The sequence below is a fragment of the Phaseolus vulgaris genome, chromosome 11 (assembly GCF_051622355.1).
Source record: "Phaseolus vulgaris cultivar YP4 chromosome 11, ASM5162235v1, whole genome shotgun sequence".
Taxonomy (NCBI): Eukaryota; Viridiplantae; Streptophyta; class Magnoliopsida; order Fabales; family Fabaceae; genus Phaseolus; species Phaseolus vulgaris.
The window spans coordinates 49,267,082-49,281,297 of record NC_143508.1 but is presented as its reverse complement, the minus strand read 5'-3'; the positions used below and the strand labels follow the sequence as shown (position 1 = coordinate 49,281,297).

At 31.2% G+C, this 14,216-nt stretch overlaps 1 protein-coding gene across 1 annotated transcript; it reads right to left on the bottom strand.

Annotated features, from left to right (window-relative positions):
- Positions 1-5,905: 5,905 nt before the first annotated feature.
- On the bottom strand, positions 5,906-11,145 carry LOC137832649 (3'-5'-exoribonuclease family protein). Its single transcript, XM_068640934.2, has 9 exons — positions 10,977-11,145; positions 10,153-10,324; positions 9,999-10,048; positions 9,819-9,888; positions 9,618-9,723; positions 8,837-8,903; positions 7,137-7,212; positions 6,592-6,887; positions 5,906-6,128 (listed from the first exon to the last, which is right to left on the bottom strand). The coding sequence occupies exons 2-9, from the start codon at positions 10,310-10,312 to the stop codon at positions 6,048-6,050; spliced, it is 906 nt and encodes a 301-aa protein (XP_068497035.1). The 5' UTR covers positions 10,313-10,324; positions 10,977-11,145; the 3' UTR covers positions 5,906-6,047.
- Positions 11,146-14,216: the final 3,071 nt, after the last annotated feature.

Genomic DNA, 14,216 nt, shown 5'->3' with positions numbered 1-14,216 from the left:
CTTCAAGTACGAACTCTTCTACAAAACCATATAAATAATAAACTATAATGTCTAAAATCCATAAGAACCATGTCATATAATCAAAATTGTCACATAATAACAGAATAAATTTAAATAATGTTCTTCAATATTATGAGAAATTATTAGATATATAATTCCAGCCAATCTTTATTTCACGTTACGCAGATGAACAATTATCAACGTTTTCAAAATAAAATAATAAATATTTGCAGGAGAGAGAAAATGTACGTGCTTGCAAAAAAAGCAAATGTAATCATTTATCTTTAACAACGCTGCATTGCGTGCGTGCATGCGGCGATATTGTTCGTTAAGCACACAGGATCCCATAAGGATCGCGTAGCGTTGGAAAGAGACTTATATGAGCATATATTTAACAGAAAAATTCGCGCGCGTGTTATAATTTTTGACCGTGAAATGGCTAAGAAAGAAAGAGACCATCTCTTCATCTGTTCCAGCAGCAACGAAACCACGCGGACTTTGCTCCACAATCTGCACAGTACACAGCAACAACATTATTAACAGTAACTAATATTTAACAATTAATTTCACCTCATAAAATAAATAAAACAAAGCATCAGCAATTAGGCTAAGACAAACCTTGGAACAAAATTAAGAATAAGGAAAGCTTAAAAAAACAAATTAACAGACACATGCGCTTACAAAATCAATCATTTGTACTAGAGAAAACAAAATAAAAGTACCAATTATGCTAAGTGAATTAATATGATGAACGTGAAACTATCAATCAAACAGTTCTTAATACGGTAAAGAATTAAATGAGGAACACAGACCAATCATGAAGCGAAATTAATGCAAAAGATAAGTTTCTCAGTGTTTGAACAGTGAATGTCGATTTGCTGCTTCATAGAACAACATGCAATTCAATTAATGAACTGGAACGTACTGAATCTCAATCATCAACAAGCACCAGCAAAATGCTACTGAATCTGAATCATCAACAACCGCTAGCAAAATGCTAAGTTCGTACACTGATCGTTCTGAAGCAGCAAAACGAATAAACAACAGTTCACTAAAATCTCGAAAACGCATTAAATGTGTCGGAAAATTAACTCCGATTAATCTACGCGTTTCAATTTTGAAATCGAACTAACAAAAACACGATTCACTTCGTTTTCTCTTGCGAAATCAAAACAATCAGCGATCAAAGAATGTTGACGATGATCAACATTCACCGTCGTCGCATTCAGCATTTGAAAACGAACTAACTAGAAACACGATTCTTCTCGCGAAATCAAAAAACCGACAATCAATGCAGCGATTCAGCATTTTTTTTTTTTCACTGAATCTACTCACTCGTTCGATCGTCATCTTCCTACGCTCCGGAGTTGAAAAACAGCAAAGCGAAAACGATGCTCGGCGCGATCCGAGAAGAAGATCAATGAATAATTGAAGCAGAAAAAAAAAATTAGAGAACGCGAAGAACAATCGATGAGAATTGGAGCATTAGCGTTCTTCAGTGAGGTTATGGTTTTTGGCTGAAACTGAAGAACATTTTCTTCAGTGTTTGTTTCGCGAAAAAACAAGTAAACAAACAGCTATAGCTATATATATATATATATGGTTGGAGGGAAAATTTGTGGAGAGAAAATTTGTTATGCGTGTGAACGGATTAGCAGAAGCATTTTCGATGCACGCACTGTGATGATTACGATTCTAGGTGAAAATACCTTAATGCCCCTACACCCATCATGCATAGTTCTCGTGCGAGACTAGGTTTCTATAGAACGTGAACAGCCAATAGAATCTCGACTCGTAGCCAAATTTTTTGTAACGGTGTTAGAAACTCTGAACGCATAGAGGGATTGGTTCGTAAAGTTTACACGTTCGTTGATGTTATTACATAGGAAAATAGTCAAAATCCACTAAATATTAATATTTTAATTTTTTTAAAATTTTTTAATTATAAAAGTTATTTTAACATTTTATATTTTACTTATAGATTTATTAAAGAGATTTTATTATTTTTTAAAAAAATCTAATTATAAATATTAATATTTTATTGCGAGTATAAAGTGGAGTAGGGTATCAAAATATCATCACCTTATTATGTAACTAAATGTGAATTTAATAATGTCTTTATTAAAAAAGAAAAATAAAGAACTTAATTTTAATATTGTTTAAATAATTTTCGTGAGTTAAATAATGTTTTAAGACAAACAAGTTTCTATTTATGTTTAAGTAAATGTTTTGTAATTGCACAATAATTTCAACGCCATAAAAGATTATGTTGCATTATTATGTAATTAATAACAATGTTATGACGGTGGTTATTATGTTTTAACGGATTTCTTCATATTCATTTTGTAAAAAAATATTTTCATTTTACACATGGTGACCAAAACAGAAAATTTAAGAAAAACATTTATAGAATTTAATTTTTTTTACCACATCATCTCATTTATTCCTTTTGCTATTTTTTGTGCAGATTTATTACTTATTAATATAATATGATATGATAACATGGGCTAATTTTGTGATGATTAATTAAATAGTGTAATTACGCACGGGACCAAAGACGCTATTTATTAATTATTAATAAATAAGTCATGTAGTAAGAAAAATTAAATGATAAAAATAAGTATTTAAAATTAATAAATGTTTGTATTATATATAGAGAGAGTTAGATTATTTAAAAAAAATAAATTCAATTTAAAATCAAGTTGAAAAAATCACAAATTATGAAAATTGAACTTGATCAACTTATAATTGCTTTTATTTTATTTTTTCTTAAATTATATCGTTTGCTTCTTTTCATAGTTTAGGAGTTGAAAACCGACTCAACCTAAATAAACTGTACAATGCGTTTTATTTATTATTTATTTAATTGTCTAATGCTTACTAATAAATTGAAACACACAAGCAAATAGATAAATTTGTCATTTACCTTTTTTCCAATAAAAATATCAGAAAAAAAAACCTTTTTTCCAATGTTACATAACCAAACACAAGTGTGGTGATTTGAGAGCATATTTTTTCTTAGTATATTACTTTTAATTTTACTCAAATAATTTAATTTCAATCACTTTTGAAAATTGTATACATATTAACCAAATATTCTAATATGGTAGGGAAAAGAAAACAAAATAAGAAAGATAAAATTATGTTTTTTTAGCCTAAAAAACAAAGAAGACTTATAAGTTAAAATATGCATTAAAATATCTTTCAATAGTGTACACAAACTTTATTGTAAAATGTAACTAACTAAAAGACTCCTTCTAAAGTAGGATACCTAAACTTGTAAAACTCATAATAATATTTCAAAATTTGAAACAATAAAAAATAACAAAAAAAACTCACTAAAATCAAAACAAAAAATAACTATTTAATATAAGAGAATTTATAAAATTTTACTCACTAATGTTCTTATGTCATTTTGGATAATTTAATATTCAATCAAAACCTGGAACCTGCTACCTAAAACCTACTACCTGCTATTTGTAACCTGCAAGCTACAACCCCCTACCTGCTACTTGCAATCGGCAACCGAGAATCGACAACCTGCTACATGTTACCTGCAACGTACTACCTGCTACCTATAATCTGTTACCTGCAACCTGCTACCTGCTACCTACAACCTGCTACCTGCAACCTGCTACCTGATATCTGCTACCTGCTACCTGTAACTCGCTACCCGCTACCTGCAACTTGCAACATGTTACCTGCTACTTGTAACTCACTACCTGCAACTTGTTATCTGCAATCGGTCACCTGCTACCTGTTATCTGTCACCTTTTACCTGCTATCTGCAACCTGCAATCTCCAACCTGCAACCTGTTACCTGCAACCTGCAATCTCTAACCTACAACCTGCTACCTGCTACTTGCAACCTATACCTGCTACCCGTTACCCACAACCTGCTACCTGTAACCGATAACCTGCTACCTGCAACCTGCTACTTGCAACCTATTACATGCTACTTGCAACCTGCTACCTGCTACATGCAACCTGCTACCTGCTACCTGTAACCTACAACATGCTACCTGCTACCTGTAACCTCCTACCTGCAACCTTCTACCTGCAACCTGCTACTTGCTACCTACAACTTGCTACCTGCAACCTGCAACCTGACACTTGCAACCTGCTACCTGTTACCTGCTACCTGCTACCTTTTACCTGTTACCTGCTACCTTTTACCTGCTACTTGCAACCTGCAACCTGCTACCTGCAACTTGCTACTTGCAACCTGCTACCTGCAATCTGCTACCTGTAACTCAACCTGCTACCTGTAACCTGCAACATGCTACCTGCTACCTGCAACCTGCTACATGTAACCTGCAACATGCTACCTACTACATGCTACCTTCAACCTGCTACCTGCAACCTGCTATCTGCTACTTGCAACCTGCAACCTGCTACCTGCAACCTGCTACCTGCAACCTGCTACCTGCAACCTGCTACCTGCAACCTGCTACCTGCAACCTGCTACCTGCTACTTGCAACCTGCTACCTTTTACTTGCTACCTGCTATTTGTAACCTGCTAACAAATATTTAATAACAAATAATATATAAACAAAACTATTTGACCAATTAACATCAATTATATTTACTTATGCAAAACATATTTTTTTATATACTTGAAAATAACTCTTTTATCCTTCCTTCCACATTTTAACAAAAGTATTAATCATCTTTTCGAGACTTCTTTTCTTTTGTCATGTGATTGTATTTTATACACTACATCAATATCAAATTTTATACCTCTTCAATGATAATTCATCTTTTATCACCATCAAATTTTCTTTCAACATTAACAATTTTTAATATTTAGTCATTTTTTATGAAAACTTTTTATCATTAATTGTTTTGATTTTTCTAATGAGAAAAATAGTTTGATATTGTGATTTTGTTACAATTATTTTTTAAAGCAAGAGAAGATGATTTTTCGATGATGATTGATGATTTTTCAAGTGAAAGAAGTTAATAATCTTTTTAAAACTTTATATATCCATATTTTATTGTTTGGATTTAAAAATGTATGCCTCTTGTGCAATATTTAGATATTGAATTCATATTATCCATGTTTTCTAGGTGTTAACATTAAAAAAAAATATTAGTTAAAAAGACACTAAATGATAAAAATCTCGCAAATAACATCGAATTTACATTATACATACAATTGATTCTGAAATTATGGATGTTAAAAGACTTTCTGACTCTATTATGTCGACCCTTTTATACAGTCGGACAAATTAAATTAAATATTAAAAAAATTATATTAATGTCAACTAAATTAATATTAACTTAAATAAATATAAATATTAAAATTAAATATGGTAACACTAACTTAAGCATTTTTTTTTAATTCTTTTATTCTATTTCTAACTTAGAGTCTACTTAACCGACTATAGTTTTTTTATAGTTTTTTTTTTTTTAGAAAATAGTGTTGGCTAAGTTCACATAAAATCTTCATATAATAAAAAATAAATTTACTGATAAATTTTCTTTTTTTCTTCCATCCTTGAAACTCTTTAACATTTAATCATTTGATTTAAAATGTATTGATTTATATAATAAGTCAAATTATTTATCTATACACCACTAGTAATTCTAATCAATTTGTTAACATTTCCTCTCTTTTACCAAAAAACTCCAGCAATAATAGTTTGATTTTTTATGAGCAAAATAGTTTGATATTGAATTTTGTTATAATTGTATTCAGACACAAGAGTAGATGATTTTGCAAGTGAAGGAAATCAATCATCTTCCTAAGATTTTGTATATCCATATTTTATAGTTTTGCTTTTGAAAATGCATATTTGATATTTGCAATGTTTAGATATATGCAGATACTGAACATATATCATCCAAGTTTTTTAGGTGTTAGGGAAAGAATTCAAACAAAATAATTGAAAGGGAAAAAAGTTTGGAAGAGGAAGAAATTTCTAAAACAAAATTAGAAACCAATATGCCGGAATGACAAAATAATGTCCTAATAGATGGTATAACATTCGTGAAGAGAACCGTTTTTACAATGAAATGCCTCAGTATTCAGAATGCTAAGAACTCAAACCTCCATAGCAGAATTTTCTTTGTCTAAGAGGCTTTTTAGTTCCTTTACTCTTTGCCGGGTTAACGCCACACAGTCCTGAAACCACAGTATCATTATATAACTCTAATTTCATGCAAACATCATAAGGCAGTATTATTTCAAGCTGTGTGGTAAACAATTCATATCAGAGTACTAAATTTTGATTCAGGGATGTTGATGTACACTAACTAAATTTCCACTATTCAACCAATTTTGTCACACTTTCACCTTTCAAATATAAAACTCAGACTCAAACTGTAGAATGGACGAATACTGAGGAAAAGATTGAATATTATCCATGTTTCACTGCTTAGTTTTTCTAAAAAACAATTTTGGAAGATGATTTTTGGAAAAACTAAACAGTGTAAGATGATATTTAGTAATATTCAATCTTTTTTTTTAAATTGATCACTTACAATGCATTCATGTCAATGCTAGAACTACCATATCTTTTTAATGGAAATGAGAATACTAAGGCATCACTACCTTGTTAGTTCTGTAAAAGAAGGTTTAAACTAACCTGGATAGCAGAAGTGTAGGCAAGAACCTGCCCACCAGGCTTGTAAAGAGATATTAGTTGGCCAGATGTGTCCAAAACTATTGTCAAATGGGTTTCCACAATGGATTCTTCTTCTGCAGTAGGATCTGCCAAGATGTAATTCTTGTGAAGTATGCATGTTAATGAGAACGGAATGCTTCTTAATGTAAGCTTCCTCTTTTCCTTATTGACTGGCTCCTGTGCTCGCTTTTGACCGTCTTCATCAGACACAAGTACTATCTTGCCATCATCATTCATGGCAACAGCAGGAATTTGCACTGTCAAGGCAGAAATTCAGACAAATTCAATGTAATATAATACCACAACGGTGTCGAAAGGAAAGGCATCACATTAAGAACACCAACAGAAAAACAAATCCTCTTTATTAAGTATTAGAAAAGTCTATCTTCTCTTTGTTCCTAAATTGCATGGTGTACAGTTTTCAAATGTGTGCAGCCTATTATTACGAAAAAGGGGTCTAACAGATGCATAATATGACAAAATTACAGTGAAGATGAACTACTTACAATGAGATAAAGCAGCAACTGCAGAAAGTAATGCAGCATCATAAAGAGAACCATCAGCGTCCAAACAATAGATATCCTGCATGATAAAAAAGCCATTATTCTGTCATTCAATCAATTGATAACACAATCAGGGCAAACAAAGACAGTGCACCTCATTGGATGTGGTGTGTTACACATTCTTTCTAATAGAACTCTTGACACAAAGAGCAAGAAATTTAAAGCTTTATCGTACGATAGGAAATATCTCCCTATCAGAATGATACACATTATTAGATATTTCAAGATCTGGTTCACTCACAACTTTATAATTTTAAAAAGTGTTCTTAACAGTCTCCCATTAACTTGCAAATTGTTCCCACGAATCCTCAGAAGGAAGATGCTCTACAGAGACTTTTTCCGCTACTTGACCCCCAACTCCTAACAGTTAACACATCTGCTGGTTGGGGTTGTCACTCCCATTCCTCAGTTATTACAGATGGGATTGTATCACTGATGCTATAGCCAGTGCCTACTTCAGTAGGCATACATGGAATCCATGGAGGATTTTATAGGGGGCATAGTAACGTGGAAATAACTTCTCTTTCCACTCAAGTTAAAGATTTCAAGCAGTAACGTTGAACCTTAAGATACACCCATTAACCATAAATAAATTCTATTTCATTCTTTCTAGTTCGCAGGGCACTTCATCCTTTTTTGAACTTAGTCCAGGTTTTAAGTTGTTGTAACATATTGTGTCTTTTGTTTTCATGTCAACTAATATTTTCTACCTTAGAGGGAAAGTATCTCCTCTGAATCATAGAAATAAGGATTGATCCTATATAATCAAGAATATCTAAATTATATACAAAATTATTAATTTACTCCCGTAGTATATTTTTGTTATTAGAGGATATCAAATCTTCTCTATTTTGTATTTCTTAAGAAAGTCGAATTTAAGTCAAACTCAACCCTACAAAATCATCTTGTAAGGTGAGGTTTGTACCCACTTATATACTATAATTTGGACTTATATTTAGTTAATACACATTCTTCAACACACCCCCTTACGCCGAGGATTGGATCTCAAGCATGAGACTAGGAAGGAACCCAAAAGCAAGTAACACAATAAGTTCAACAAACTTGGACGAAAAAATCAACTAAATGCATAGGTAGGACATGTTGGACAAATTATTATCATGTGTAGAAGGAGGGAAGAAAGGAGTTGGTTCAAAAAGGTGACATTGGCTAACATATAGTACTTATTGGTTTTAGGAGAGTAACATCAATATCCTTTTTTAAGTCAAAAATAGCCAAAGAAGACACATTTGATGGCTCTAGCTAAGAGTTTATCTAAACTTGGGGACGTGTCATGGAACACAACCAAAAACACGTGGAGATATATGATTGTTAAGTGGAGAAGAAGACAATCTATTAATAAGGAAACAAGCATGTTTGCACCAAGCAATAAGGTACGAGCAGTTTCAACCAAGTATTTTTCTTTCTACTTTGAAAAAAAAAACGTATCTTTGACATAATATTCCCAAATCTCTAACACCAAGAGACTAACAACCAATTCTTATACCAATTGATAAGCATCCAAACATTTACATACTCCACTGAGCATCCCATTTTATTCATTGTGGGACTTAATACCATGTTCCTATAACTTTCTATGGTTGATATGTGAAATTTGGTAATCGCAAATCAATATAAAAGCTTACCAGGTAAGTCATCCACGCAGCTTTTCCACTAACCAAAGACAATTCTTTCAAATCAATCATTTTAGAACTGCAGAATAAAAGTGCAGGTGGAAAAGAGGAAGATAGTTAATTTACTATTTGACACATCAAACAAACAATACAAATTATTGATCACCATGATGGTTGACATATATATGTTTGGATGGAGGGGCTTTTGAGGGAAAGGGAGGGTGGTCTTCAATTTTTTATTAGAAGGTTTCATGATAATCTATTATTCTAAAGAAAATTATATTAGAGAGTATTTACTTCAAAGAAAAGTTTACCCTTCCTTGCTTTTCCCTATAAAATCATGTCCTAAACATACCACGAAATCATACAGCAGGTGGGGTAAACCATAGAAATGATGAATTGAGGAGGAAATTGTGTCTGATCAACTCACAACTTCAACCAGCATACTTTCAGCTAAATGTTTATAAACTCTCGGGATCACATTTAACATTCAAAATCTATGCACTTTCCAGTAAGAATATATCCAAAGATGTATCAAGGGGTAGGCACAATTACTTCTGCAAATCCTCTTTCAGAAAGGGGACATTTGTATTGAACATAAATCATACTATAGGGAGAGAAGGGTGAAGTATCTTTGGTAGAATTCAAAAATGAATTACAAGCATTCCGTTTTTAATTCCTTCGTTTTCTTATGGTTCCTTTTCTGTTGCGATGGATAAAAAGCTAGTTGGAGTGACTTTGATAAATTAGTTTCTTTCATCATCTGAAATAATTGAACATAACAAAAACTTGCCTTGAAATTGTGTCAGACAATTGCTTTGACACCACTGGTGATGCTTCAGCAGGCCTGCCAGGCCTAACAATAGGAGAACAAATTGGAGGCATGAAGAAATCAACAGCTGAAATAACAGATATTAACACCTTAATTTCATGTCATGTGAGCAGAAAACTGAATAACCAACACAAGTGTCGCATCACAGCAGGTAATACCAACCTAGACAGCCCTCATCAGGTGACTCCAAGGAGGGACTCATAACCTCCATTTTAACAGCAGCCAACATAGTCTGGGAAGAGATCAATTATGAAATCATTAAATCCACCCCATAATAAAAATTAATAACCCCACATTCACACAAGATTTAACAAAAAAACACAGCAAGCAAGAGTGACTAACAGTGGATCCAATCTTCACTAGAGCCGACCCATGAGCAGTCGAAACAGCACCTAATCAAACCAGTTAATCATCTAAGTCTTGCTTCAAGTGTGAATAATACAACATACCAAAGGGTTTGAAGATTGTAGATTAGAACAGAGAAAAAATAACTAACCAAGAAAAATACTTGTTTCTCTAGCTTTTCCAAGTGGTCTACCATCAGGCCTTATTGATTCAGCAAGATGACGCTCAAAATAACGAAGTGGAAAAAGGCGTCTGAAGGCATCAACCTCCATCTCAGATGACAAGTCCTCAAAAGTATTTGGTAATCCCATCTCTTTTAAGCTCTGCCAACACAAACAAAGCCAAGACTGTAAGAAAATTGAATGACTAACAGCTTCCAAAAAATTGAAAAATGGCCTTAAGTTAAGTATCGAATATCAGTATATTGATATTTGAATAGAGTGTATTGATATTCCTATGTATTTCTGAATAGTATTTCAATCAAACTATGTAGCTGTGATAACTTTTTTTCCAGTGATTAAGAAAAGAAAAACCACATCATATTATTTCTTCTATCACTTTGTTTAGATGTAAACACAGATTATATTTCTGAATAATTCATAACCTATGTAATTTATGAAATGCAATATGAGAAAAACTTGATAACTTATTTCATGTTACAAAACAAAACCCAAACAGAGATCTAAAAGGTTATAAAAAGGTGAGAGGGGCAGCTACATGGGGGAGGCAAAATAAAAACTGAGGGAGAAGAGAACTGAAACATTTCACAACATTTCATTGAGGGAGCTGCGAGAGAAAACGGAAAAGAAAAGCGAAGAAGAAGAGGTTTATGCTCTTGGGGCTGTAGTTTCATCAGTGTTTTCATCTAAAAAAAAGTGAACCCCTTCTTCACAACCTCCTGAACCCCAAAAAACGAAGCATGTCGAATAAAGAACCAAAATCAGAAAGAGACAAAAGGGTCTGCAAATAGCGTACCTGGTCGACGGCGGACTCGGTGGTGGCGGCGGCGGCGTGTCCTCCTCTCTGCGGCAGGATTTGGATTCCCCGGATTGTTGTTTGTGCAAGAATGAAAAAGAAAGAAAGGAACCTTCTCTCTTTGTTGTATTGTATGTGGAAGGGTACACGATACCTACACTACACCTGCATCCTCTAGTAAAACCTTGTCTTTTCAAATCCAAAGAAAAATACACTGTCTCACTATTTTTTTTTATATTTTCAATTCTATTTTATTAATTTTAAATTTTTTTGGAAAAGAAAAATTCAATATATTTCTTGTATCACCACCTTAAAAAAACAAGTTAATATAACATAATTATAATTAATTAAAAGTAAAAAAAACATTTATAATTTAAAATATATATAATTTTATAAAAGTGGTGTTAAAAAAAGTATATTGCCCATTATTTTGAAAAGAGAATTTAGTTAATTATTTTGAAATAATGAGAATTTATTTCATTAAATAAATAAATTATTTTTTCTTTATTAAAAAATGACATAGAAAAAAGTTGGCATGTAATAATTTTTTTTTTACATAAGGATGATATAGATGATACCAATTAGTGTATACATATTACCACTCTCTTCCCCCAAATTGATTTCTTACCTTTTCATTTGTAACATTCCCAATGTAAGCTAATTTCCCTATAGAGCTTTTTATTTTTTATATTTAGTAAATTAAATAAAATTATAAATATTCAATTAATAAAATATTTATAATATAAAAAAACATAAATATTATTAATATATTTTTCATAATTAAAAAAATATAAAAAAATTTAAAATTATTAGAAATTATTTTTAATACTTTAAATTTATAAATAATACTAAAAGTATTTAATTTAAAAAATTTAGTATTATTAAAAATATTATAAAATAAAATTATTAATAATAATTGTTATTATTATTAATATTTATTCAAGCATATGCTAACATTAATAATAATATTGAATTTTACTTTATTTTATATTAGTTATTAAGAATTTACTAGTTTAATAATTTATATAGATTATTAAATTTATTAGTAATAAATCTAATTTTTAAATTTATAATTTAATTTAAATATATACTCACATATATTTAAATTATTAAAATTAATTATTAATATTGAAAATTTAATAATTTAAATTAATAACAATTATCAAATTTTTCAGTTATTATATAATTATTTTCATGAACATTTTTAATTTAATATTTTTAAAATGAATTTTAATATTTAAAATATTATTATTTTTATAGTAATATAATGTTTAAATTATTATTATTATAAATGTATATATTTGGTTACTTGATATGAAAATATACTATAGATACAAAATAAAATAGTAATAATTTTAATGGATTTTAATTAAGATTTTGATTAAATAAAATAATTTTTATATTTGAGTACATAAACATCATATTACATTTTTAGTCTTTGTAGAGGTGTCCAAGACCATAATCAAGACAACGAGTATTACGTGTTGGATTTCTTCACGGTGGTTTTTTATGAAGGGGGTTATTCTTTAGGTAGGTCTTGTTGTTGGATACTAGCACGTAAAAGCTCAAATGGATTTTGCGCGCTCATGTGTTGGTATGCTTCATAATTTGAAAATTGAGCACTAGAACTAATGATTTCAATTTGAAATTCCCCAGTAAAGGGATTGTATGTAAGCATGAGATGAAGTTGGTGTTCTAACATCTATTGTAAATAAGTTTGACGTCAGATCATCATAACTTAATGCAAACAAATCTTGTCTTTTATTCATTGTCAACTATGATGGAGACATCATGTACTCAAAAGTTAGGTGTAGATGTTCTTCAAGAATTGGATAAGACTAAGTGGAGGAGGTACCCATTTTGAATGTAGGCAGTAGGGTTTTCCTATTATGTTGGTTCCTTGGATATTGAAGTAGTTGTAGCATCAACAAGACATAGATGGAATTGGCTAAGTATCATTTCATGCATTCTCGCGTGTGGAACAATAGTCCTTGCATCCAATTATCACACAATCTTAGTTCACGTCTGTTGCTCACACATTGATCCATTGCACATATTTTTGTGACCTAATTCTCATCAATTTATCATCTAATGTCAACTTTATGTAGTTTGTCCAAATTGTTGGGTGATGAATGGACTTCCTGTAACAAACTGAATTGTAACTTCACCCTGTCTGATTATTGCATTCAAGAATTGCAAAGTAAATTATCGAAATGCACGACAAGCACAATTGTGCATCCCTGTAAGTTTCAGTCTATGTTAATCCCAATAAATAGTCCATAAAAAGGCAATAAAGTGTTATTTATTATGAAAAATATAACAAAAGATAATTAAAGAAAAAATTAAAAAAATGTGTGATGTTATTTTGTTGTATTTTGTACTTGATCTCCTTGAATGCGATATATCATTACTTTATACCCAACTAGATCATTGTGAGACATATTCTGAAGTTTAATACTATGTGTGCACTCCATTTTCATACTAATGAGTTAGTTGGTTGAAGGTTAGAAATGGATATGATGTCATGCCCATGATTGTAATAGTGATGCACAACTACCCATTATATTTACCCTTACATTTGTGGTATTACACAATTTCCTATACAAAATAGTTAAACATGTAGAACCCTAGTTGTAACGTTGCATTCGTGCAAATTAGTTAAATTTGTCAAGTATATGAGGTGTACTTTGTTATCTGTTTTGTTAGCACACCTCCATTTAAACCTAAAATGTATGTCTTACAATGGGCATGAAGTTGTTCCTCGAACAGTTCTACTTGCAGTGGTAACATGTTCTCTCTTAGCCATTTCAGTTTTTTTCTTACCACTAAGTAGTGACTCTCATTTCACAAACACGATACCCAAATATGTTTTACACATTTCTTCCCAGAAAGACATTGTTGGACTAATAATAGGGGCACATCAGCTATTAGTCCAAGTTAAAGTGTAACATCTTCAAGTGTTATGGTGCATTTTTCAATGGTAGATGAAATTTATGAATCTTAGGATTCCAAATTTCCACTAAAGCAGTTACTAAATAGTGATTCATCTTAAATAGTGTCATGGATATTAATTACGTTCAAGTGATAGTATAATATATTTTTTAATATAAAAATCAATTTGTCAGTGGGAAAGGTGGAAATAACAACTAGAGGTAGAATAAGACATCCTCCAAAACGAAAAATTGTAGGTAGAACAAGGAATATGAAAATAATCAAGAATTCAGCAAGGCTGTTCTTGGT

What these genes read in the sequence shown, in the direction of transcription:
- LOC137832649 (XM_068640934.2), bottom strand. Translation starts at nt 10,312, where the DNA reads ATGGGATTACCAAATACTTTTGAGGACTTGTCATCTGAGATGGAGGTT. An exon ending in AGAAACAAGTATTTTTCTTG is followed by an intron (nt 10,049 to 10,152) that starts GTTAGTTATTTT and finishes TGGTTTGATTAG; the next exon opens with GTGCTGTTTCGACTGCTCAT. An exon ending in CTGCGTGGATGACTTACCTG is followed by an intron (nt 7,213 to 8,836) that starts GTAAGCTTTTAT and finishes TTTATCATGCAG; the next exon opens with GATATCTATTGTTTGGACGC.